Source organism: Pseudochaenichthys georgianus, chromosome 3 (assembly GCF_902827115.2).
Source record: "Pseudochaenichthys georgianus chromosome 3, fPseGeo1.2, whole genome shotgun sequence".
Classification (NCBI taxonomy): Eukaryota; Metazoa; Chordata; class Actinopteri; order Perciformes; family Channichthyidae; genus Pseudochaenichthys; species Pseudochaenichthys georgianus.
In genome coordinates this window covers 34,605,906-34,632,649 of record NC_047505.1, presented here as the reverse complement: position 1 = coordinate 34,632,649, position 26,744 = coordinate 34,605,906, and the positions used below count along the sequence as shown (strand labels likewise).

The 26,744-nt window shown below is 41.9% G+C and overlaps 1 protein-coding gene across 1 annotated transcript in view; it reads right to left on the bottom strand.

Annotated features, from left to right (window-relative positions):
- plekha7b (pleckstrin homology domain containing, family A member 7b) overlaps nucleotides 1–26,744 on the bottom strand; it is a 75,041-nt gene that overhangs the window by 34,820 nt on the left and 13,477 nt on the right. The window contains exon 4 of the mRNA XM_034110764.1: nucleotides 6,577–6,660. Within this exon, the coding sequence (XP_033966655.1) occupies nucleotides 6,577–6,660 (84 nt within the window). The remainder of the gene's footprint in view (nucleotides 1–6,576; nucleotides 6,661–26,744) is intronic.

Sequence of the window (26,744 nt, the reverse complement as noted above, 5' to 3'; positions counted from 1 at the left end):
CCAGGGAACACACTGAGGTTCTCCTTACTTGGAGGGCAGTCAATGATTCATGGAAGAAACCAACTTGCTTTTCAGATATCATTATACACAGAATAATCCGATAACATCCCCGTGAAAGTTAACAGAAGCAACATTTGCTACAGGAATGTCTGTGTATCAAACATTAGAAATCAAGGCTGCAACCCAGCTTTTACACTCTAACTAAACACAAAAACTATAGGTTACTTACGTAACCCCAGTTCTCAGAGTAACATGAAGTGAGATGTCTCACTATGGGATGCGCCTCAATGCGTATGCAAACAGAAGCATCAATCTCATTAAGCCAATCCTGATTGGCTGGTGATCTTTACGTCAAAGTCAGGGAATCCACCCACCCTTTAAGTAGCTTGCGCTACGACGCAGCGTCATTCAAAATAAGCACCTCTTCGCCTTAGCAAGAAGGGCCGCCTGGTGAGACATCTCACTTCATGTTACTCTGAGTGCTGGGGTTACGTAAGCAGTGTGCGAAAAAGTACACGTCCCACCGTCCGGGACGTGTTATTTACAATATCGGACAAGTAGATCTTTCAATTGACTTGTCCGGCGGACAAGTGACGTTTTTCGGCCTGATTTATTGACAAATTATTGATACATTCAGTTTACAAAAGGCAGAACTCATTCGCAAATTGTACGTGCCCGCCATTGTTCGTTTAGAAATGTTAGTTTCGGTTCTGCTTGTCGATTCCTAAGGAAATGCATCTCGCCGCTTTCTGTACAGTTAGACGGGGGCGGGGCGGAGCGGGGTGGGAACAAATAACAATTGTCCGGTACCGGGATTAATAAGAGTTGTGAGGACAGCAGGCGAGGCCGAGCCCCGCGGACCGCAGCTCTCTCTCTCTATGCTCCGTATCAGCTGATCGCTGCGCGGTGCAGCTCAGCGTCTTTCTCTCTCTCTCTCTCCACACAGCGGATCCGCAGCCCGTTTAACAGCCTCATCTTTGTCAAACTTTCTTATGTTCTTTCTCTAACACATAATGAAGGTTATTAAGCGTTTTAACTCCTATGTTGTTAATATTGCCCGCCATTTCCTTTATGAAGTAGCCTCCCTGTCTGTGTCCTCGCGCTGTCCTCACATTCCCGGACCCCCAGACTCGGAGGAGCACAGGGATGTCAGTATTGTTTATGAAGCAGGGTATAGAAAGTACATTATTGAAATGAAAATACTATTTATTTACTTTTACAAACAGTGATCAGCTGCAGCATGTGTATTGCAGGCAGGGCCGCCCCTGGCCAACTTGGGGCCCCAAGTGACATTGTGAGATGAGGCCCCCCCCCCCCCAACCGACAGGAGTGAACTTTTTTTTTCTTTTCTTCGAAACAAAGTAGGCTAATATAATAATATAAATATAATTCCTGTTTATTATTATTATCAACACTTTTTATGCAGTGAGGTAAATGGTTGTGCATGTATGTCGTTCAGTATGCGTTTACAGGTGAATACGTCTGCATTTCCTGCCAAATACTATTCTCAAAAAGATTAAAATATAATTAATGCAAATAAACAACTTCTATTAATAATAGCGGCCCTGATTGCAGGACATGTGTAGCGTGCAAGCGTCTTTGAGTTGTAGAAAAGCGCTAGGCCTCTAGGCTATACATCTAATGTGTCATTATTATTATTATTATTAGGTTATGTCCTATGTGTTGGACATGTGTGATTGGACTGTGTCTCACAGGCAGGTTGCAGTGTAACATCAAAGGACACTGGGCCAACTGTACATTCTCAAACTGCACCACTTAGAACTAACTAAACAATGCAGAGATTATTTTTATATAATTGTATTCAATAACCGAAAGAAATTAAACAGTATGAAGTGATTTGTAAATAGGAATACAGATTTTACTTAATGTTTTCATAAATATATTTTTCTCCCAGTTTGTCATGGGACTTATTTACCCTCTCAAAGAACCGGAATCGAGAAACAAAAATAACCGGAATCGAAAAGCAGAACCGGAATCGTTAAAATCCAAACGATACCCAACCCTATGTGTGAGTGTGATGCAGTAAAATCTTACCGCTCACTTACGTTAGCGGTGTCGTAAAAACCGTGGGAAAATGTAAAATACGATGGCGAAGAAGAAGATTCCAGTGGCCCCAAATTTTTGTCCATTCTGGACAAGTGAAAAATGTATTCGGACAAGTAAATTGCCAAACTCACTTGTCCATGGACAAGTACTCTCTAAAAACTTTTTCTCACACTGCGTAAGTAACCTATAGTTCTCATTCATAACACTCCGTTCGATGTCTCACTATGGGATATTGAAACTCCCGTATTGCAAGACATGCTTATCTCGAAAATCACCAAAAACAACCATAACTTAACAGGTAGAACTCTGTCTCAACACGGGACCCAGCACTGCGTGGACCACACTTGGAGCAGAGACATCTAGCCTGTAAAAGCGGACAAAAGTGAGCGGCGAGGACCAGCTCGCTGCTGCACAAATGTCCTGGATGGAAACACCCTTGAACAAAGCCCAGGATGTAGCCAGTCCACAAGTAGAATGAGCACGCAGGCCCGTTGGTGCCTGCAAACCCTGACTCGTATAAGCCAGAGCAATCGCTTCCACAATCCAGTGGGAGAGCCGTTGCCTGGTAACGGGCTTGCCCTTCTGAGGGTTAGCCCAGGATATAAAGAGTTGGTCATTACAACGAAACTCTTTTGACCTGTCCATATAGATGCGTAAAGCACGAACTGGACACAGCAAATTCAGCCGCTGTTCCTCAGAGGAACACAGCGGCGGAGGAAATGCCACAATGTCAATGGGGGTGCATGAGCCAACCACCTTAGGTATAAAGGCAGGGTTGGGCTTCAGCAACACTCTCGTTTGCCCCGGGGCAAACTGAGTGCATGAAGGATGTACAGAGAGCGCATGCATGTCACTGACTCGCTTGGCGGATGCCAGAACCAGTAACAGCACTGTCTTCAGTGACAGGTGTTTCATGTCAGCTTCTTCCAGGGGTTCAAATGGGGTCATTCTGAGCCCATTTAAAACCACTGCCAAGTCCCATAAGGGCACCAGTGACCTGGAAACAGGGAGGAGCCTGCGAGCCCCTTTCATAAAACGGCAGACCAAGGGATGTTGGCTAGCCGTCTTTCCCTCAAAGCCCACATGGCATGCAGCAATAGCAGCCAGGTACACTTTGATCGTAGAGAAAGCTCTGTGTTTATCAATCAAGTCCTGTAGAAATGATAAAATCACCCCGACAGGACATTGAAAAGAGATGTGTCCTTTTTGAAGGCACCACTCCTCAAACACCCTCCACTTACAGTCATAGAGAGACCTGGTGGAGGAAGCTCTCGCACTCTGAATAGTGTTTATCACCTTCTGAGGGAGCCCCACTGTATTCAGATTGTACCACTCACGGGTCAGGCCCATAGTGCCAAGCGCTCTGGGTGTGGGTGAAAGATCGCCCCCCCGCCTGAGACAGTATGTCCCTCCGTAGTGGGAGCTGCCACGGCTGCCCGCACAGCAGCTGATATCTCTCCGCCAGCCAGTACATTGCAGGCCAGTGCGGAGCTATCAGGATAAGTGTGTGGCGTTGTTCTCTCACTCTGGCCAGAGTTGGGGGTATCAGAGCCAGGGGTGGGAACGCGTAAAGAAGGACCGGAGGCCAAATGTGCGCGAGCGCGTCCACGCCTAACGGTGCGTTTATATCGCGCATTGAAAAGAACAGCTGACATTGAGCATTTTCTTTTGATGCGAACAGATCTACCGCGGCTCGGCCGTAACGCACCCACAGCTGACTCACAATCCTTGGATGTAGAGTCCAGTCTGCATAAAGTGGTGCACCTCTGGACAGTAGCGCTGCCCCGAGGTTCATCACTCCTGGTACGTGCGTCGCTCTCAGAGAGAGGAGACGTCCGCAGCTCCATAAGATCAGTTTGCGTGCCAGCATGTGTAACTGGAGAGAACACAAACCCCCTTGGCGGTTTATATACGATATTGTGGTCGTGTTGTCTGTCCTCACGAGGACATGATGTCCTCTGAGAAAAGACAGAAAGCGTTTCAGGGTGAGGAACACCGCTAAAAGCTCCAGATAATTTATGTGTGACCGTTGGAGGTCTCTGCTCCAGAGACCCCTCACAGGTCGACCTTCGTATATACCCCCCCAGCCGTCTGACATGCGTCTGTGGTGACCACCTTCCGTGATAGGACAGCACCCATAGGCACGCCCCGTACTAGAAAAGTCGGGTGTAGCCAGTGGCGCAGAGCCATTACGCATTTCATAGTGACCATCACTCTCCACGCGTGGGGTCCAATCTGAGGGCAGCTACCCAGCGCTGAAACTCCCTCATGTGTAAGCGTCCCAGTTGTACCACCAGAATGGCTGACGTCATGAGCCCCAGCAACCGCAGACATGACCTGAAGAGAACATATTTGCGTGGCTGGAAATGAGCGAGGCAAGCCCTGAAGGCTTTCACTCTCTCTGCTGACAAGCGGGCTGTAAAGGACACCGAATTCAGGCGTAGGCCCAGGAAGAGTACAGTCTGGGCTGGAGACAACATGCTCTTTTCTGTGTTTATTACGAAACCCAGGTCGAGCAGGTGTTTTACGAGGACATTCGTCTGCGTAATAGCCTCTTGCTCCGACTGTGCGAGAAGGAGCCAATCGTCCAGATAAGTTGCCAGGCGAATACGCTGTTGTTTTAACGGGGCTATCGCGGCTTCCGTACACCGTACAAACACTCGCGGGCTGAGAGACAGACCGAAGGGAAGTACTCTGTACTCATAACAGACACCCTGAAAGGCGAACCTCAGATATTTCCTGTGTGGGTAATATACTGGGATGTGGAAATACGCATCTTTCAGGTCGACTGATGTGAACCAGTCGTTTTAGCGCAAGAGACGCAACAGAGATGTGTGAGTGAGCATTCTGAATTTGTATCTTTTGAGATATTTGTTCAGAGCTCTCAAATCTAGTATAGGCCGAATTCCGTAAATATTTAATTTATTCACAGAACCTCCCTTTGGAAATCCGAACATTTCCGTCCCGATTGTTCATTTAGACTGATTGTTTTCACCATGTTATGCTCGCATGACATCCACAATCGGACCCTCAGGAGGGTGTACTAGCCCCCTACTCTGCTTTGCGTTCCATAACAAAGTCTTTAAGTGTTACCTGAACACCCCGTGTTACCAAAACACTATTTTTCACCCGTCGGTGCTGTGATACTTGTTCCTCAGTACAACTCACCTAAAAACTGATCGTAAACCCTGGCTACGATGGATATCCCAAATATCCTACTTTCGAGCAGTCCCTCTCATAAATGTCATGGAGAAATTAATTACGTTTAAATTTAAAACATTAAAAGAAAAAATACATGGATAAAAGTTACAGTGCAGTCTAAGATATGAATAGTTCAATTAAAAGCAGCGACAAAAAGAAAAGTCTTCAGTCTGGATTTGAAAGTAGTCAGAGTTGCAGCGGACCTGCAGGTTTCTGGGAGTTTGTTCCAGATATTTGGAGCATAATAACTGAACGCTGCTTTACCATGTTTAGTTCTGACTCTGGGGACAGAAAGCTGACCAGTCCCTGAAGACCTGAGAGATCTGGATGGTTCATAATTTAGCAGGAGGTCAGAAATGTATTTTGGGCCTAAACCATTCAGTGCTTTATAAACCAGCAGCAGTATTTTGAAATCTATTCTTTGACACACAGGAAGCCAGTGTAAAGACTTCAGAACAGGAGTGATGTGATCCACTTTCTTAGTGTTAGTGAGGACTCGAGCAGCAGCGTTCTGAATCAGCTGCAGCTTCCTAATAGATTTTTTAGTGAGACCTGCAAAGACACCATTGCAGTAGTCCAGTCTACTGAAGATAAAAGCATGGACACGTTTTTCCAAATCCTGCTGTGACATTAGTCTTTTAATCCTAGATATGTTCTTTAGGTGATAGTAGGCTGATTTAGTAACTGTTTGAATGTGACTGTTGAAACTCAGGTCAGAGTCCATGACTACACCTAGATTTCTGGCTTTATCTGTTGTTTTGAACATTGCAGACTGAAGCTCAGCACTCACTTTATAACTTCAACTATAGTGAGAAAAATTGCCTAAATGGACCAGGAGGAAATATAATAAATAACTTGGCTGATTGTTGAGGAGACAGATTCATGACACCAGATGTGATATTAACACAGTCAAAAGCGTATATATGGGTGTCAGTCATAAATTCCATTAAGGCAATAATTTTAAGAATAATACTGATGAGTCCCTGGGATCCAAAGCCACTGACGAGTGAGTGCAGTCAGTTATAAATGCCATGATGGTAATGAATACATTCAATATGATGACAACTATTACAATGCTCATCCTTTAGTGTTTTCACTTTGTTGGCAGCTCATTTCCAATTACCTGAAACTGACTGTACTGTTGAATAGACATCCTCCCCCACCCCCCTCATAATAGATTTCATCAGGGAGGGTGATTTCCAAGTCTATTTCTGGACTCCAATCTAACCGCATGACCTTGAACTCACCTATCTTTACATTTAAGCATGCAGAGTATGCATCATTACCGGGGGGAAAAGAGTGACTCACCTGTCTTGAAGTGTGTATTCTGTGTTTTCAGGGGATATCTGTCCTGTGACAGGGTGCCGAAAGGATGTAGCCCTCAGGTTGTGGCTGCAGGACAGAGAGAGATTGAAAATAGTGAGGTTGAGAGGAAACAGGCACTAAGGGAGGGAAACAAATAGTATCAAATCCACACAGCTGTGTTTCTATCCAAAACTCCTTTACGATTTGCTTACAATGAATGCCTCAGTCAACTGTAATAAATGGAGAGAAATAAATGGTAGCACTGCAGCCAGATCAGCTCTCTCAGCTAGCTTACCAGGCCTTACTGTTTTCTGTTAGATGAGCCCATTCATTGCTTTAACAAGAGCATGTATGCATGTTACTGTCACAGGATAGAATACCAAACAGACAAGCTGCTAGGGGGGCTGGTGATGGTGTTTGGACTTTAATATAGTAGGCTTTGACTCTACTTGTATTTGTTGTCTATCATATATTCATGCGTGACTAGGCAAGGACATGATTTGGGTTTTTCTACTGTTTACAACTAAATCTAAGAAAATGAGCGAGAGCGAAGTGAGCTATTTCTATACATTTATCATTTGTCAAATACACTGATAAGGGTCTACAGCCAGAAACAACCTCTGGTCGGACACATTGAAGCACATGTATTCCGTAAGTTGTAGTTAGAATGTGTTTGTTGTGGTTTATATAGAAATACAGCAACTGAGGCTTCAATCATTCGTTGTGTTTGGCTTTCCATTTATTTAGTTTCTCAAAAGTTTAACACAAAACGGCTCTACTGCAGGGTGCCTGCAAGGTGGATGGCTCTCAGTTAGCTGCCACTGTTACTCAGTACTGCCATCAATTATTCCCTGGAACTTTGACACTTGAGATACTGTTGGAATTGTATTGCATATATAAATTGTATATAAATTATACAGACCAAATACATTATACAGTGTAATTGTATGGAAACATCTATCAACACAGACCTGTGTGTTTCATACTCAAGTGGACAACATGAGTATAATCTCACTTCTTTGTCCCATTCAGGTGGCTTGAAAATATGGTTAGTGGGACAGTGTGTGATAATATACTGAACTGCACTATTATGCTTTCAAGCCTGGCGTTTGACATTGCGGTTTTTTTATTCCCCATAACCCTTTTTTTCCCATCACCATCATCCACAATCTAGCACAGCAGAAAAAAAACACTATTCTTCAACAGAAGCTTTGAAATACAGTAAAGCCATAGAATAAATAGTGCAGCTCTGCAGAGGCTAAATCTATATGTCGTTTTTTTCTCAAACATACACCGTAGTAAAGGTAAATTAATAGTTAAGATAAACAGTATTTACCCTACCTCTATATTAATTGTGCCATAGGTAAATAAATGACTATTTATCCAGAATTAAGAGGTGAACATTCTGAGGGGGCAGCTGCAAAATGTCAGGACTATAAAGGTGCAGAGTGAAATCCAGAGAAGGTGGTGCCTCACTGCAACACCATGCAGCAAAAGGAGGGGGAGAGGAACTGAGCAGGGTGAAAAGATTTACGAGTTGACATTAAAGAAAAGTTCAAGAGGGAACACTAAACAGGAATGATGCTCAGTATTTTCACACACAAACAACATACCATCATATTTAAACAATCATACATCCATTGTAAAACAGCTCTCACACACACACACACACACACACACACACACACACACACACACACACACACACACACACAGGCAGGCAGGGCCAGGCTTGTTCCTGGTAACAACTCATAATTTGCTGAGCTGCACTGGGCACACACAGCAGTGCACCAGCATCGCCTGTTAATTAGGAATCTGCATTCTTTGAGGCTTTTGTTTTAGCCGCATTACTTCCGAACTATTTGTCATGGAATTTGCAGCATCCCCAGTTAGTCTACAAACACTGCAGCACAGAAGGTCTATTTGTTTGCTGAAAGCAAGCTACCATCCACACTTGTGACACTATTGTCCCAAAGGGGAAAATGAACTCTTGCTGCAGAGGAACTGACTCACACACCTTTCTACTTAATATACTGAAGAATCCACTTTGTTTTCACTGTCACATGTAGATACTACAATCCAATGTCACAAATGTGATGCTCTATATTGACTGTGTGTACATCATTAGTTGTCTTATTACATTACTCAAGGTGAAAACAAGAAACACTTTGAAATAATCTCTGCTTCTAGATTCATGTACCCTATGAGTACAGTACATTTGAGTACAGTTTCCCTGAATCATTCACAATAGCAGCAGTTCTAATCAGCAACTTGTGTTTCCGAGTATGTATTTAATATTTCCTCAGACCAAAAGATGGAAGGGTCAGAAAAACACTCCCCTCTTACCGGAGATGTTCACATCTCTTAACAGTTACATACAGCACTTATCCTGACAGAAGTTCCAACAACCTACAGATCAATCTTTAAGTACATTCTTTCCCACAAACAGGCACTGCCTTGCACCACTTGCTTACACCATATGTTAGAGGGCCCCAAACACTAACCATCAGGTCAAGTAAAGTTTAAGCTTCCATCAGGCCAGATAAAGATGAGAAAGAATGAGTGGCATCCCTACTTGAGGAGAGGCTCAAGAGGGCTTTTCCTTAATGTAGCAGTGTTTACATGTAGAGATCAAGTGTCACTACTAAGTTAACAACACTTCACTCTAAAATGTGATAAAAGATGCCACCTCGTCCATCACTGTTTACCTATTCCATTACCATGTACAACTATGTATAAAGCAGAAATAGCAGTTTTGTGAACACTCATTTTACTTGTGCATAAACCTTTACAGAAGAGAATTAAATTGGGCACATTTAACCGTGAATAAAGAGGAAAATGAGAATAGGTAGGTGACCTGGTTTATGTTTTAGCCAGGGCTTCTCAAAAGAAATATGCAGGTAAAACAGCACTGCAGCTCAAATCATAAAACTCTCGCTCTCCCTCAATTCTGCAACACTGGAGTCCACACTTCAGCCCAAGCATGCTCAATTAGTATGTTGTCTTTAGCAGAACAAGAGGCTCAGAGTAATCCCTGTCCATTACGGGGCTACGTCCAGCAAGCAAGGGGCATCAGGGGGCAAGGCTCTTTCTTCCTTACACAAATAGCAACACACTAAGGCTCCACACTGCCTGACAACTCACATCACAATTGGTGAACACACTCTCCACACACAGTCTGTATCTATTCACCCCACTCTCACTCAGAAAAAAAAGTCCCTGTGGAGAAAAAGAAAACTCCCCAAACTGCACCCACTACCAGCGCAGATCGCCCTGCTTCTGTTCGCTACCTACTGCTCTGCTGTATCATCACAGTGGAGACGCAGTCCCACCTGCATGCCATGAGGGTGAATCAGCTGCTAGACTCACTGTGGTGCTGCAGCTCACGGATATCCTCTCGGCATTATCAGGGAAAGAGGAAGATGCAGATAGTGTCTCTCGTGGAGAGCAGCTGGCAACCGCAAAAAGCAGAGTAAAGAGGGGCTAGCAGGATGAGAGCAGGGGGGGGGGAGCTCTTTATCTCTGCTGTCTCCTGCGCGAGCGTGCTTTCTAGGAGAATCACTCCACGCTTGCCGGTTTGATGGTAGAGATGTAAAACCCTCCCATCGGGGGAATACCTCAGTTGTTATCAGATCCTCCTCCCTTTGCATTTTCTACTTCACTCTGTTCTCTCACCGGTCACTCCTTTCTTCCAATAATTTAATTTCACGCTAATAATCTCTTTCAAGCAAAGTTACGTCATTAATCGAGTCTTGTGAAAACGGTCTATTTTACTCCATTGTGAAAAAGGTTCCATTTTAGTGCATTTGGGGTTAGGGCTTGCTACTGCTGTCAAAATAACTTCACTAATGAAATCGTCTGAAGTTTAGTTGGTCAGCATTTGTCACATAGGTGTGTACCTCTGAAATCCTCTGAGTGGCAGCATTGCAACAGGTTGGCATGTGGATGTTTAACTTGTTCTCAATCCGTATGATAATGTCCTTTGACCAAAGCACCCTCACTAATGAGTGGAGTATTAAAAGCATGATCCAGAAATAGATTGAAACTTGTAAAAACATTTGAACTTTTTAGGCCCCTTTAACAGCAACACGAGGTCATTCATCGGTGGCTTCTTTTGAAGCACTGCTTTACGTGACATTGACCTGTGACCTATTCTAAGAGGGAATTGAAACTAATCCCAAGTAAAGTGGCCCAGAGGAGCAGGTGGTGACACCGTAAATGTAGGCCTGAGGTGAATATTGAATCTGACAAACAACCATGGACAGGGGAGCAAGCGTATGCCTCATTTCTTTCCAACACGTAGTTAATTAAGAAGCATTTTAATTCAAATACATTCCCACAATGTGATTCAGAAAAAAATGAGTGCCAACCCACGGGGAAGCACAGAAACAAGAGCTCTTAGGGCAAAGCAATTACTTGTAGCGCTATGAACACGGGCATGAAGAGCCTCTTGTCTCCCTTTATGTGGTCATTTTAATAAGCATCACAGCATCAATGTGGTGTCGAAAAACTCAAGAAGAAGAAAGGCTTCACGCCGAGCCAATAACCGGCCGGGGAGATCACCTGTTACTTCTCTGTAGGCTCAGCGTGACATTAATCTGTTGCTTTTTGATCCTTTTACTGTTGAGAATAGAACAATAAGGCAACACATTAGTTTATTATAAACATAAACAGTCAGGGTGTTTTTTTACAGTTTTAATTAAATGTATTATTATTATTATGATATTATTAAACTCATATCTTCAACAGTGTAGTATTATAAACGTCAGATAGTAACCTTTATTTAGACTTTCATTGTAGCTCTGAAACACAAATCAATCTTCTTCAGTGAGACCTCTAATCACCAGAGAACAATCAACGGAAATAATTTACTTCAGGGCGTCCGACTTCATTTCAAGACCAACTCAATTAGCTGTAACAAGTGTTTAATTAATATCAGTAAGCCGTTAATACTCAGATGATGTGCTTCTGCATAGTCAAACAAATAAGCAAAAAACAAACCAAAGAAGGGCCACAACACATGAGGTTAAATGAGGTGCCATAAATTAATACTGAACTGTGTATTGACACTCTGTCATCTCTGTGTGAAAGAAACACCCCTGGAAGCGTGAATGTGTGACAGGACATTACAGTGTGAGAGATATACATATTATAGACCTCCAGAAACACCCTGCTATATCTCTGGCCTGGTAGGCAAAACATAATTAAGCCGTAATAACAGCAATTTGTGCCGTGGTATATCCACACCCACAGAGCCATTAAGGAGATAAGCATTCTGCAGCAGGATTCTCACATGCTGACTGACCTTTATCAGTTTCATTGCAGAGCATTGCAGCAGCAGCATCGCTCCGCCTCATTTCCCTGACATTTGTGGAGGGATTATCTAGGCACTTTATCCAAAGAGTTATTGGCAGATTCCACTGTCAATCAGTATGCAAATGAGGGCACACATTTCACCCTGACTTTTCCCTGTCATCACACTTATTGACTTCTATAATGATCATTGTCGTCTTTGTTTACAGCTGCAGAAACTCTGAGTTGACGGGACGACACAATGATTACAGCCGTACTGAAGAACAGTTATACCTCTTCCTTTATGCATGTGTAGTAGACTATAATAGCATCAATGGAACAAGAAAACCCTGGTAGACACTTTTCTTTTTATGGAGTGTACAAACCACTCAAGCAGCGCTGGACAGAGCGGCGATCAGGTTCAAACAGCCCAAACAGGTGCAAGGCCTGGCCAGTGTTTGTACCCCTGTTAGACAGAAGGTTTGGCAGAAATTGAAAGAGCTGTCACCCTATTAACATTCAACACACACACAGATCTGACACAGCACATTTCAATGCAGTCACGACAGCCCTTCAGGCCAGGCCGTTCCAAAACATAAGCAAGGCAACAGCTAATTGCATTGATGTGAATGCAAGAAAGGCCTGTGTTAGACCAATAACACATCATTAGGATGCAAGGAAACACTCGGCAAACAAAAAACTGAAACTCTGAGAGAAATAATGATATCCTGGATCCTGGTACGTTAACTTTAATATGTTGCCAAAGATAAATCTTTAAAAACATGTAATTGTATGCCTGTACAATTGGACATGTTTACAACTCTAAGTGGACAGCAAAAAGGAGTATTTGAAGCCTAACTCCCGTGTCCAAACACAGGCTTCACAAAGAGCCTCAAACACAATATCTTGTACACAGGAAGCTTTGTTCTAAAGTTGTTACAACCTGAAATTGTTCCAGCAACTAACTGCCCAAGGCTAAAGACAAAACCACCTTAGTGAGAGATGGCTCCCTACCTGACTGTGAGAGCATCAGCACTTCCTTTGCTCCATTGGCAAAACTTTAGCTGAGTGATAAATATTTATAAAGGGTAATTTAAAGTAATTCATCAAATGCATTGTGGTTTGATATTGCCACCAACCATGACAATAAAATGACTTTGAAAAGTACTTATCTTTGGGATCAATAATGACTGGGATATGCTGCCTTTTTGGGGCGAGCATTACTGAGGAGAATAAATCGATGAAGGGCCTCTGCAGCTTTACGTCGATATTTAATACCACAAATCTATCCTGCACCTTTCTCACTGAGTAACGATGACTAAGAGGAACTACCTTATCCATCTCTTCATTTTTGATAACAAGGATTCTCATAATCTAAAGTGCGTTAACGATGCTACCTACTGGGGTCGGTCGACACAAATATGTAATCTCTGCCAGGCTCTATTGACAGTATTGTTTGGGACTCTTTAAATGACAGTGATGCAAGCCTGACAAACTGAGTTAAAGAAGAAAAATGTGGTATAGAGTGGGATAAAACTAATTGCATAAACATCTAGCCTTGTATAATCCTTCATACTGCAACAACTTAGTTGGTTTGAAAGTTCTGACATCTTATCTAGCTTGGTAAATCTCTAAGGTCACTAAAAAAGCAACGGGAGAGAAGATTCTGCAGAGCAAATGATCTCTTAGCAAGACAAAAACACACAATCAGCATAAGCATCCCTTACCTGACGGGGCAACACAGAAGAGAGACAGCGTGCAAAGCACATCAGGGGAAGCTGTTCATCTTTACTATAGTCCTTTATGCCACTTAGACGTTATCAGTGGAGCTCATCTACTGATAACAAAAATGTTCTAATAAACCAACGATCTTAACATGTCTAATCAATTGGACAAGGCTGACAGAAAACTCTTCTTCAAATCTTCCCCTAGCCAACTTTGAAACACATGAAGTGAGAATAGTTGATGTTTTTTTCTCCCACGCCACAGTAGTCTTCCCCTCCACTGTGATCAGCTCATCAATAGCGAAGGCTCAAAGGCACTTTGCTTTCCTCCACTGACACACACCCAGGCACACGCACAGGAACACATGTGCACACACACACACACACACACACACACACACACACACACACACACACACACACACACACACACACACACAGAGTACTAAGTCAAGCTTCATCATCAAAAGTCTGAGCAAATCTCAGAGGACATGATAGCAAGAGCTTTGGCAAATCACAGGTTAATGAAACGTACCATGGAGACCTTTGACCTCCATTCTTCAGAGGCTTCCTGGATGCATAGCTTTTATCCACTGGACCTCAGAAGGAGAACATAAGTGATGATCAGTAAAGGTATCTGACCATGAAAGATGGAGTACATGTAGGTCATCACTGAATACATGGCTGTGAAGTGAAAACAACGCGTCAGCACAGGTTAACGGCAACATCTGCCTGTCCTCGGTTCCTGTCCACACTGCACTACTGCTGTACACTTTAACTTAGCACATTTAAATATATAAAATGATCTTGTTCTTACTGTTCAGAATAAAGTTTGAACAAATGTTATGTGTCAAACATAAATATAACTTTTTCATTACGATGTTGCAGGGTGTTTCTTGTTTGTTTGACATGTCATGCTACATTACAGGCGGACCATCAAGTACTCAAATCCCACAACCTAAAGCAGGTCTGGGGAACCTCCGGCCTTCGGGCCGTATACGGACCGCGAGATCTCGAGGTAATTTATAAACAGACGCAAAAAAGAAAAAAGAAGACTTTTTAAAAGTCTCTGAAAGTGTCGGTTGTTTCAGTGCAGTTACCTGAGTGGCCGCTGTGTACTCGCCGTGTTGTTGTTGGTGTTTGTTTCTCAGGTAGCGTATTAGATTGGTCGTGTTGAGCGTAGCTCTGTTCTTTCCACCACGCGGAACCTCTGCCTTGCAAACATTGCATCTGGCTGTTACACTGCCTTCGCTTTCAATTTTATAATACTTCCAAACTCCTGACATTTTCTCTGTCCCGACTCCCGAGTCACCAGCTGAACGTAGCCTCTCGTTAGCTTACTGCTACTATTAGACACTGCGCCCACTCTGTTGCCAGATTTGAGAGAAATAAGCAACCAGGTCTAAACAAGCCCAAAGAAAGCAACACATACATGATGTTGTGTAATTTTAAACCAAAAATAAGTCCTCAGGATGACTTTAAGACGTGAACATGGTCATTTTTGTTTTGTAACATTAAATAATAATAAAAAAAATTATAAAAAAAAATAAAATAAAAAATCCCGATCCCCGATTTTTTTCTCCCGATCCCCGATTTTTTGAAAATCACGTGATCGGCTCCGATCCCCGATCACGTGATCGGATCGGGACATCTCTATAAACAGGTATAAAATACAAAAAAGTTGTTATTAATAAACAAGAATACAGTTTGAAAGGGGAGTGATTTGTAAATAATCCAAGAAAAAGTAAATCTGTTACAGTTCTGTTTCATATGTGTTGAGAGATGTATCCATAGATCTCCTCATGTTGCTCTCAAAGTGCACCAGATTGATGCTTTTGACTTAAATCATGTTCACATGGATATGAAACTAAATACATTTGCACACATCTTGTGTCCATATCTTTCTGTTTTGGTGGTCATGCCACAACCGTGCACGTGCATGCGCGAGTCATGGTAAAAGATCTGGATTAAGTGGTTGCTTTTTCTTTGCACAGCATGAAAGAAAGGCGAAATGAATGGCCTGTGATTTTAGTTTTTTAAGCAGACGTTGAGTTCAATAATTTGTACGGCCCTCGGAGGATGTTGTAAAAATTGAAATGGCCCTTGAGGGGAAAAAGGCTCACCACCCCTGACCTAAAGCATGCCTTTCTCATCAGTTTAAAAGCTTATTTACTGTGCTAGCACTTTTTCAACAAATATGCTCAGCTGAACTAAGCATATTTATGATATTAATGTCATTACTCCAACTCACTTTCACAAGCAGTGATACCTGACAGGCCCCACTTACTGAAAATGTGATGTTGCAAATTGGATTTGACAGCAAAAGACTATGCCATGGCAGACAAGACCTGATACCTAACAATAAGACAGAAGGGACCAAGATAAGCTGGTACACACGTAAAGACATATGTGGCAAAAGACAATTATGCCATGTCCCCTATGTATCCTACTGGTATACTAGTTGTCATTCAACCAATGCCTGTGTCGATCACCATTTATTTAACTGTTGTATGATATATATATATATATATATATATATATATATAACACCAACAACAACACGAGATATATGGACACAAGATGTATGTATATATATATATATATATATATATATATATATATATATATAGTACTGGGCGGTGGTGGCGAAGTCCATAGGGATTTGGCTTGGCAACTGGAAGGTCACCAGTTCAAGTCCCGGCAAGACCGAGTGCTACTGAGGTGTCCCTGAGCAAGGCACCGTTCCCTACACTGCTCCCCGGGCTCCGTTCATAATGGCAGCACACTGCTCCTAACACTAGGATGGGTCAAATGCAGAGAAACCATTTTGTTACATAGTACCTGTACTGTGTAATGACAATAAAAGTGCAAAAAAAAAAGTATATAAGGGAGGCTGTGGCTCAGTGGATAGTGTGATGGACTTCGAGGTCGAGTTTCACTGCACGCATGTGCTGACGCATGTCGTTGTGTCCCTGGGAAAGACACTTGCAGAGTCAAATTGCTCCTGTGGGGATTGTCCACAGTACTCAATCTATGTTAGTCACTTTGGATAAAAGCGTCTAACAAATGACATGTAATGTCGAGCTTATTGTCCTGGCAGTCATTCCAGGGAGAGCAGATTGAGGTCTAGGTGGAAGCAAATGAATCTACAGGTAAAAGGAAGTCCTTGTGAAGGATATCTGACCGTCTCACAAATTGAAACACTTAATCTGAATAAAATGAGCATGGTTTGCTATGCCAGCCAGGACAGCGTGTTAGATGATCAGCAATGTTCCCTAAATTGAGTGTAATCAAATTAATGTTATTATGCTGCAACTCCAAATGGTTTCTTGCCTTGCCCTTCCCACGCTGACATGGCTCTTGTCTTACTGACATGATGGATGGGCAAGCAGCCAGGAAGACATTCTAGCTCATTACCACCGCATCTGCACTGTGGAAGATTTCCAAAATGTAATTGGGATATGTGATAAGATCAGCCATTCAAATGTGCAGAATCACAGACTTTATTCGCTTTTCTAATGAGGTCTGAAACTACTATACTATAGACATGACAACCATCAAACAAAATGGCCCTTAAAGCTACCTACATAAAATAATTAAATATTATATCAATTATCTCATTAAAACTGGCAAAGTGTATCAAAATGTTTTTCTTTTCTAACCTGAGATTGCACACTTTTGCTTGTGAAACATCTGTTTGAGTTTTACATTCAGTACCTCAACAGCAAAATGCCAGTCAAACCAACACTGCAAAGCCAAACACATCGAATCACTTAGCTCTGCAATGTAGGACAGAAGAGGATGTGAGGTGAGTGGAATGTAAAAGCTGAAAATCTCAGGCAGGTGATGGACGAAGGGCTTGAAACGGCAAGCATCAGGCAGAAAAGACCGGAGGGAATGGTGTGCAGCAAGATATCGCTGTCATATGTAGCTGAACAAACTATCACAAAGACACAGTTCAGTACATTGCCAAGCAAAACTAAACTATACATAGGATGTAAAGTACTTTTGGATAATATCTATTTAACAGGCATGTACCCACATATGTAAACATATGTTTTATTTCTAATAGTTCTGTGAAATGGTGATAACTGATTAAATATTTATTAGGAAATAGACTTAAGTTAATGTTCATTTGAATTTGACCGACTCACCCTTGGATCCCTTCAGGGAGCTCCACCCATGTGTGGGAGGCTTAACTAGCAAAATGATCCTTGCACTGTGCACTGTCAGCAGAATAAAATGAAGGCTACTAGAGAGCCTCGAGTTCAACAAAGAAATACTTAGCCAAGATAAAGATATTTGTGTCACTCATTTCCTTGAACCCAACTTTATGAACTCCACAAGCAGGGTATGAACCAAATCAAGGCAGTGCAGGATGGTGACATGTCAACCAAAGAACACCACAGCATTCAATAATAGCAGAGCATTATAAAGCGGTAAATGCATGTGAAATGTAAAATTGATGCAAAGTTGAAAGAAAAAAGTATAGTGTTTGTTATGAGATTGTTAGCATTTGTACTTTGCCATTACACATATTTCAGTTTGAAATATATTCATTATAATATGCATCAACTAAACGGTAGCATTTACAAACAAGCTGTGGTTTGCCTTGATAAATGAAGAAGGGAAGTACAGGAATCCTAACCCTTCCCATCATCTCCTCTCGACCATAATGTTTACAGTGGAAGAAGATTATTCAACATATTTTCTACTCATCCTTTCTGATTAAATATGTTTCTCTAGAATTTCTCTGATGAGTGCCAATCTAATCAGCAAAAGGAGAAGAGAGGAGACGAGAGACACAGGAGAGGACTCTGGGAAAAAACAGCTCTGTATCAAACTTCCATGCAACTCATTGATCATTAGATATTTAAACAACAAATACTGTCAAAACTGTGAAGCATCCATTCCTTCCTGTGATGAAACAGCTTCTGCAAGGGAAAGGTGAATCCCTGCACAGATTCTTACACATCTTCCCACAGGGTGCATGTGTACAGCTATATGAGATGTGTAAAGATGCAGCTGTTCAAAGCTATAAGAGATGTTATGGTGAGACAGCCTGTCCCAAATTCTTCAAATATTCTGCATTACAGATGTCAATTAGAGATGTAAGTATTGTTTCAGAATAACTCAATGAATCATGATCAGTGGTAACATTTCAAAAAATCTGAGTATGATGGGTTGCAAAACAAAAGTGAACAAACTTGTAGTACATTTTTCATTCTGATAAGAGAACAAAATCCTCACTGTCAAAAGATCTCTTTCAAAAAGTGTGGGGCCATCTAAGGTTTATGCCTTGTCCAGCAACACATCTGCAGGACTACTTAACAAACTAAGCTGTATAGGAATCTCTACCTATAACTACGGTATAAGTAGCAACTACTTAGTAGCATTTTGCAATTTACAAATGCAGACCTATCAATAACAACCATAAGAGCAAGTGTCTCTATATACAAACATGGCGTACCTGCAGGTTTCCAATGCAGCCCAATGCAGCAGCAGCTTTCACCTGCTAGCCTAACTCCCAGCATTTGTCTTCGTCTTCGAGCTGACTGCTCCCTGAGGTTTTTACAGGACCAAGTGGATTATTCGCAGCATGACTCTGTCTGATTCAGCCAAAGATAGGCAATCTGTCATACTACATACACACTCTCCAGGGCACACACAGAAAGACACCCACACACACAAATTGCATATGTTCATGGTCAGATTATCTGTTTGATCTCTAAACCATATAATCCCGAAACATCAAAAATAAATCCAACATCTCAAAAACCCTGATATTATGACGGAAAAGCATGATGAAAATAGAGAGGGCTACTAGAAATGTTTTAACAAGAAATCATATGACTACATCAGATTAAGGACAAATGAATTCCAATACAAAGATTTCCACTAATGAAATGACTGATATTGCATCGTTGATTTAGTATGCTTGGCTTGGTAATAACTAGGGATGTCCCGATCACCTTTTTTTGCTCCCGATCCGATTCCGATCATTTGATCTGCCGATACAGATTTTTCCCGATCCGATCTGTATGCAATGCATTAAGAGAAAAAAAAGGTAACAGATCACGGCTGGTCATCCAACGCGATGAATTCAGCTATCTTGGCTGTTCTTTTTTTGGCCTTTTCACTGTTCTGGGGCAGTTTCTCTTTCCTTTTAAAAGTCTCTGAAAGTGTCGGTTGTTTCAGTGCCGTTACCTGAGTGGCCGCTGTGTACTCGCCGTGTTGTTGTTTGTGTTTGTTTCTCATGTAGCGTATTAGATTGGTCGTGTTGAACGTAGCTCTGTTCTTCTTTCCACCACGCGGAACCTCTGCCTTGCAAACATTGCTTCTGGCTGTTACACTGCCTTCGCTTTCAATTTTATAATACTTCCAAACTCCTGACATTTTCTCTGTCCCGACTCCCGAGTCACCAGCTGAACGTAGCCTCTCGTTAGCTTACTGCTACTATTAGACACTGCGCCCACTCTTTTGCCAGATTTGAGAGAAATAAGCAACCAGGTCTATGAAAACAAGCCCAAAGGAAGCAGCACATACATGATGTTGTGTAATTTTAAACCAAAACTAAGTCCTCAGGATGACTTTAAGACGTGAACATGGTCATTTTTGTTTTGTAACATTAAATAAAATAATAAAAATATTTTATTAAAAAATAATAATAATTCCCGATCCCCGATTTTTTTCTCCCGATTCCGATCTTTTGAAAATCACGTGATCGGGGATCGGAGCCGATCACGTGATTTTCAAATCGGATCGGGACATCTCTACTAATAACAATGTATAATAATCAACGGGACTGATGTCCATCTTTGAAATAATTGTTGGTAGGAAAGCAGGTAGGAAGTTAAAAACTAGGTAGCTATGTAGATTAAGGGGTGCATAGGTAGGTAGATAATGAGGTCGCTAAATGACATTCCCTTTGTGAGTGCAATAGCACAGGAGTGTAAAAGCTGCAGGTAATTGTTTTTTTAAATTGTATTCATCTGATGAAGGCCTGCACACAGAGTAACATGGCAGGGCCACTCATTCCGTTTTTCTGGTTGGATCAATATTTGGAATGTTTGCACATCAATCATCTATAACATGCTCTTGGGGAATGCACCTGGGATGTCAGGGTAATTCAACTCATTAACTCAGGCATAACTGTGTACTTTAAATCTTTAAACATAATGCAATTATATTATATTATGATAAATGATAGTGATAAATAGAAGAAGTACATCCCAAGGTCTTGAAGTGTGTGAGCTGCAGTGTCTTCATGTTGGCATGCCTTTGCTCTTTGTAATATAAGAAACAAAATAGGATAGACGTACTGTAGATGAATTTCATTGTGTCCTTAAGGATTACATTATCTGAACCAGGGTAATCCTTGTGTTCTAATGCCATTTCCTGAAAGCCATGTCCCATGCCCGTGCTTTTGTCCAAAAGCAGAGGAGCAGATAAACAGCCCCAGGATCCTCTAACAATCGGATTCAGCTAACCCTCATGCTGTGAAACATGTCTAAATCCCTTACACAATCATGTCAGACAGGCATCATCCAAACACTAAATTCCCTTCTTCTGCCACAAACAATTCTCCAGCACACACATGCAAGCACACACACAACACACTTTTTTGTAAGTTATCAATGATCCAAATGCTGTAAAAAAAAAAGCTTTAGAAAGCATACTAGGAGACAATGCTAAACACATCTTTTGTTCAGACCATTGATTTCATTACATTGCTCTTTTGGTTATGGTTCAGTGCTAAACGTCATCACATTCAAGCAAACAATACAGAAGGTACTGTATGGGAGAAATGTGATTAGTTCTGTGCATTCTGCTGCAGAGAATCTTGGCCCTGAGGGTGTCCGAGCTTGTATAGTGCACCACTTTTTCCTGCAGCAAACCTGCCTTTACGACAGTGTCTGCTTCAGTGTGTACAGTATATCTATGCCATGTTAACAGTAGAGGAAAACAAAGTCATGTCTTAGTCCTCATCAAGATCGTCTAATACCTTGTCCTCTACTCACAATTCTTTCTTTCCAGGACATGGAGACTGAGTCAGCAATGGGTGTGTGTGTGTGTGTGTGTGTGTGTGTGTGTGTGTGTGTGTGTGTGTGTGTGTGTGTGTGTGTGTGTGTGTGTGTGTGTGTGTGTGTGTGTGTGTGTGTGTGTGTGTGTGTGTGTGTGTGTGTGTGTGTGTATGTGTGTGTGTGTGTGTGTGTGTGTGTGTGTGTGTGTGTGTGTGTGTGTGTGTGTGTGTGTGTGTGTGTGTGTGTGTGTGTGTGTGTGTGTGTGTGTGTGTGAGAGAGAGCTGGGAGCTTACTGTGCCCAGACTGGCTCCAGGCTTGGAGGGGTTTCTCCTCTGCAGTTCTCATTACAGAATCTGAGCAGACTCACAGCATAGAGCAAAAGCAGCCACTGAACACAGAGGTACATTACAGCGACACACAGGGTTAAGACAACACAGCTACTCCATGACTGCAATGTTCAGTGGCAATGAACAACACGCAGGTACCAAAAACAGAGACCCCTGTCGCCAAAAGAAAAACTGCTAGGATGCAAATGTTATCTTCTTTGTGTTATTGTCATGGTGTATTTTGCAGTATAATAGAAGGGGCTTTACATCTGTTCTGCATAAACATGCTTTACACACAAAGATATCACTGCAGGATGCTTCTACAATCTGTGGACTGTAAATTGTCTATGCATTCTCTGGTATCCCCCTGAGGGATCACAACAGCACAATTATTGTTCAACAAAGAAGTTACAGAAGTAACATAAAATCACCATATTGATTGATTAGACAGCACACAATGGTTAGTTCATCATAATACACAGCATTCAAAATAATAACAACTGATTTAATAATTTGGTTTTGGCCCAATCTCATCCGTTTTTCTTGATTGCTAGAGCATGAACTTTATCACATTATCATTTTATCAGGGAAATTAAACAGATGGATTAAATTAATTAGGTGTGGTTCCACTAGGCTGGGAGAGAGTAACTGCATTTAGAGGCTATTTTTAGATCTCTGTTTCCTGAGAGTGTGGGGCGAGCTTGTAGAGACTTACGAGGCTTCTTAGGACAGCAGCAGTGGAGGGAGGTAGGACACATCTGGTGCACAGCTCAGCTGGCCAGCAGAAATTTCACCAGAACAGCCCCTTACCCAAGAATTTCTATCCCACTCAAAGAGGATTGTCTAAATCACAATCTTGGGAATTTAAAAGGTCACGGTCTTAATACACAAGGAATGTACTCCCTTTTTTAAATACCTCAACTTTCTGTTAAGCATCATTTTTTCTATTCTTAGAAGTTTTAGGTCTTCATGGAAATGAGAACAATCTCTTTAGTTAAGGAGTGGTCACCTCTTTTCTCTGATGCAGTCTCCCCTTTATCCATGGGTACCCTACACCAGTGGTTCCCAAACTTTTTGTGCCCAAGGCACACCAAAGGACAAGTAAAAATCTCAAGGCACACCTATTGTGCAAAATAGCCCTTATAACACGTGTTATCACTCATATCATGTAAAATATCTGTATTATGTGCATAATTATTTACTAATGCCAAATAAAATGTGACAAAGACAACTATATTACTCATGAAATATTTATTAACGAAATATTTCAGAAATTAATTTGAAACGTTATCAAATTAGGCTTCATCAAAGCAGCAACACACTCATTTAAACCAGACAGGTCACAACATTAAAAATGAGACAAAGGAAATTCAGCACAGAGAACTGTCAATGCAAGGAAGCTGCATTGTCCATGGTCCTGAACTACAAATTATAAATGTAACATTTCAGCAGAGATGGGGTCGTTACTAAAAAAAAAGTAATATATTACATATTACTTTAAAAAAAAAAGTAATATATTACACTACTTCGTTACTCTCTACATAAAGTAACTCGTTACTTTACTCGTAACTTTACTCGCAGGGCCGGCCCGCCCCTCCCTGCAGGCAGATCACGCAGACTGCTAAAGTTTCAAATGTTCTCTTTAGTTCAGTTTCCATTGTCGCATAAGACTGATCCAGATCCTGAATGTTTTCCTATCTGACCGTGGCTGTCCTCTGTCTCCTGCTATCTGTATATTTTGCGCAGTCTATCTCTGCTCACGCTATTGCGTCGGCGTGTTCTCCTGCGTGTTGGCCATGTGTTGCACTGGAGCCAGACACCGCAAAGACTTCAGCCGAGCACGTACAATAACTCTCCTTACCAGCAGGCGGCGGGAGTGTGTATTCGTCATTCAAAACAGGCAACAACCGGAAGACAGAGAAGAAGAACAGACTGTGATATAAACAAACAACAAATAGCGTGTGCGGTAGCTCCACCTTAGCATGTTCTTTGCAGGTGCTTGTTGAGGTTTGACGTGGTGTTTCCAGCAGTGGATAACAGCTTCTGGCCTGGACACAGTTTGCACCTCACCGTCACATTCCTGTCTATTCTTCGGATGAACTCAAAATAATGGGCATACCTCCACCCCTCGAGAGTTATCGCTGACTCAGCCATGTGTATGCAGCACTGTACGTGGAGATGTGGACGCGCAAATCGCGCAGATTACGTACATATAAACCTACAAAGTACTGATATAGTAAATTAAAAAATAATTATTTTTGTGTAGTTGTATATATATACATATATTATATTGTTGTATATATATGCAATAATAACGTATGGTTGTCACAAAATCCCACGGCACACCCGGACTTGCCTCACGGCACACCAGTGTGCCGCGGCACACCGTTTGGGAACCACTGCCCTACACCAATTTTAGGTGTGTAATTCTTTCACTAAAGTGGTACAGAAATTCAAAACCATACTTGAAAATATGACCTCCCTATCAGCTAAGCATACAAATGTAGAGCCGTTTCATTTGGGGAAAATGTCTCCCTGTGGCAAATGGATGAAAGGAGGAGGATAATCTGGGCTCTGACTGGGCTGTACTCAAGATTACTGGAACTGACTGGATGAACTAAAAATCAAATCAGATGTTATCCGACGCCCTGAGTAAAACCAGACCAGCTAAAGCCGACCATTGCATAAACCATTAAAAACAGACCACTACACAAGACTAGACAAACCCACAAGAGGCTCTTTAGTGTTATTTCAAATGAGCTAGGTTATGAATATAGCTTTATAAAACAGACAAGTCAAATCAAGCAATCTGATTGGTTCTTAGCCGTGATATACTGAGCGTATACCACGGGTAGAATTGTAAATTACTTTTCACAACAAGTCAGTATCCCTCCGCGTCTGAGAAAAACAGTATACCGTTGGGCTTCATACTGGAACAAGAAAGCAGCGGAGAAGTAACGGGGCAGAAACCCTCCTTTTTACGCAGCGGTCCAGACATAGACATCAAACGGCAAAACATATTCAGTGTGCAGTTCCTTTGGCATTAGGGCAGGGATATCTAGATACTTTCCAAGGTTTGACATAATGAATTGTGCTACTTTTAAAGCAAGCAGCGATGTTTTCAAATCTGTAATCAAAGAGGTCCGCAAAAACACTATCGACCAATCAGATTGCTTGATTTGACTTGTCAGTTTTATAAATATATTTACATTTCTTCCGTTACGGAACAAACTTACAAAGCATACGATGGAAACATTTAAGATTAACTTCGACCTCCGGGGGGGTCTTACTATGGAGGAGTGGATTGAGGAGTGCCTATCTCCAGAAAAAAGAGTACCGAAACGACGACATGCAGAGCTACGTGAAGAGCAGGTAGACCAACTGGAAAAGTACCACCATTCAAAAGCTTTCTGATGCGGGTCTTGAAACAAAGCAGAGAAATTATGACCGTTAGTGGCCACATGTGCGAAAGCTCTCTCTAGAGCAGTGTTTCTCAAACTTTTTCATACCAAGGACCACTTAACCAATAAAAAAACACTTGCGGACCACCTAACTCCACAAATATCCCAAAACACATCGTTTTTCTAGAACAGATTATAAATCGCCTGGAAATGGTACAAACAAGTGACAACATGTGTGGCAAAGGTGTTGCCCTGGGCTATATCATGCAATAGAAAGTGAAACTTAAGCTCGTTCCGTTGCGGTGATATTCCCGCGAGAGTGCGGAAAACTTAAATGTATTTATTTATTTAAAATGTGAAATGTTATCAATATACTCACGGACCACTAGGGGGCGCTCACGGACCACCAGTGGTCCGCGGACCACACTTTGAGAAGCACTGCTCTAGAGCTACTGTAAACTGAATCTCGGGGACCGGAGAAAGTGGAGCAATATTCTCACCACGCCAAGCAACAGCCTAGAACAACCTCAACAAGTAACCACGTAAGCCATGCTACTGATGCTGGACAGGTTTTCAGTGGCTGCACAATAAATGGCAACATACAAATGAATGTAAATAAATAGCCAAATAATGGATCAACGCTCTGTCTAATATGTTCGCTAGCTGTTAGTGTTGTTGTATAGCAAGAAGAAGGCAACGGAGGGACTCTTTTATTTGGAACATCATTATTTACTAATAAAAACTATTTAAATTAGAGTGTGTATTTTTTTTCATATTGCCACACTTGGTAACCGTTTTATAAAAACAATAGCTCACGACAGGCCGTGGTATATGCTCATTATATCACACCAGAAAATGGTGTGTCGACCCTCCGCTTCGCGTCGGGCCGAACCACGCCCCTTAGCTGTGATATAATGAGCATATATCACGGCCTGAAGTGATATAAGTAAATATATCCTGCAATGAAAATAATATCGATTCAAAGCTGACCCATACTGTCAACTCTTGTTATCTACAGCTCATACTGTAAGTGACCATTTTCTGGTGTGGTGTTTACAGCCTGCTGCCTCTGTGGCTGAGAGCCCAGCAGGGGGCTGACCGATGAGGGAGCACATGCAGGAATGATAAATAGGCTAAGTAACCTTATGCTGCGGCTGACATCGAGACCCTGACAGAATTATAATAAGCCTGATTACTTGTGGATGGATCTGCGAGGGCAGCGTTTCCATGTCACAACCCAATCCAATAGACAGAATTAACAAGTTAAACACTGTGGGTTTCCAATACATACCGGTAAGTGGAAATCAAACAATATTTGGACTGGTAAACCCCAGGATGTCCAACAGTTTTAATGAAATGCACGCCATATAGAGCAGCATGTATTTTGTGTTAACTTGCTGATAG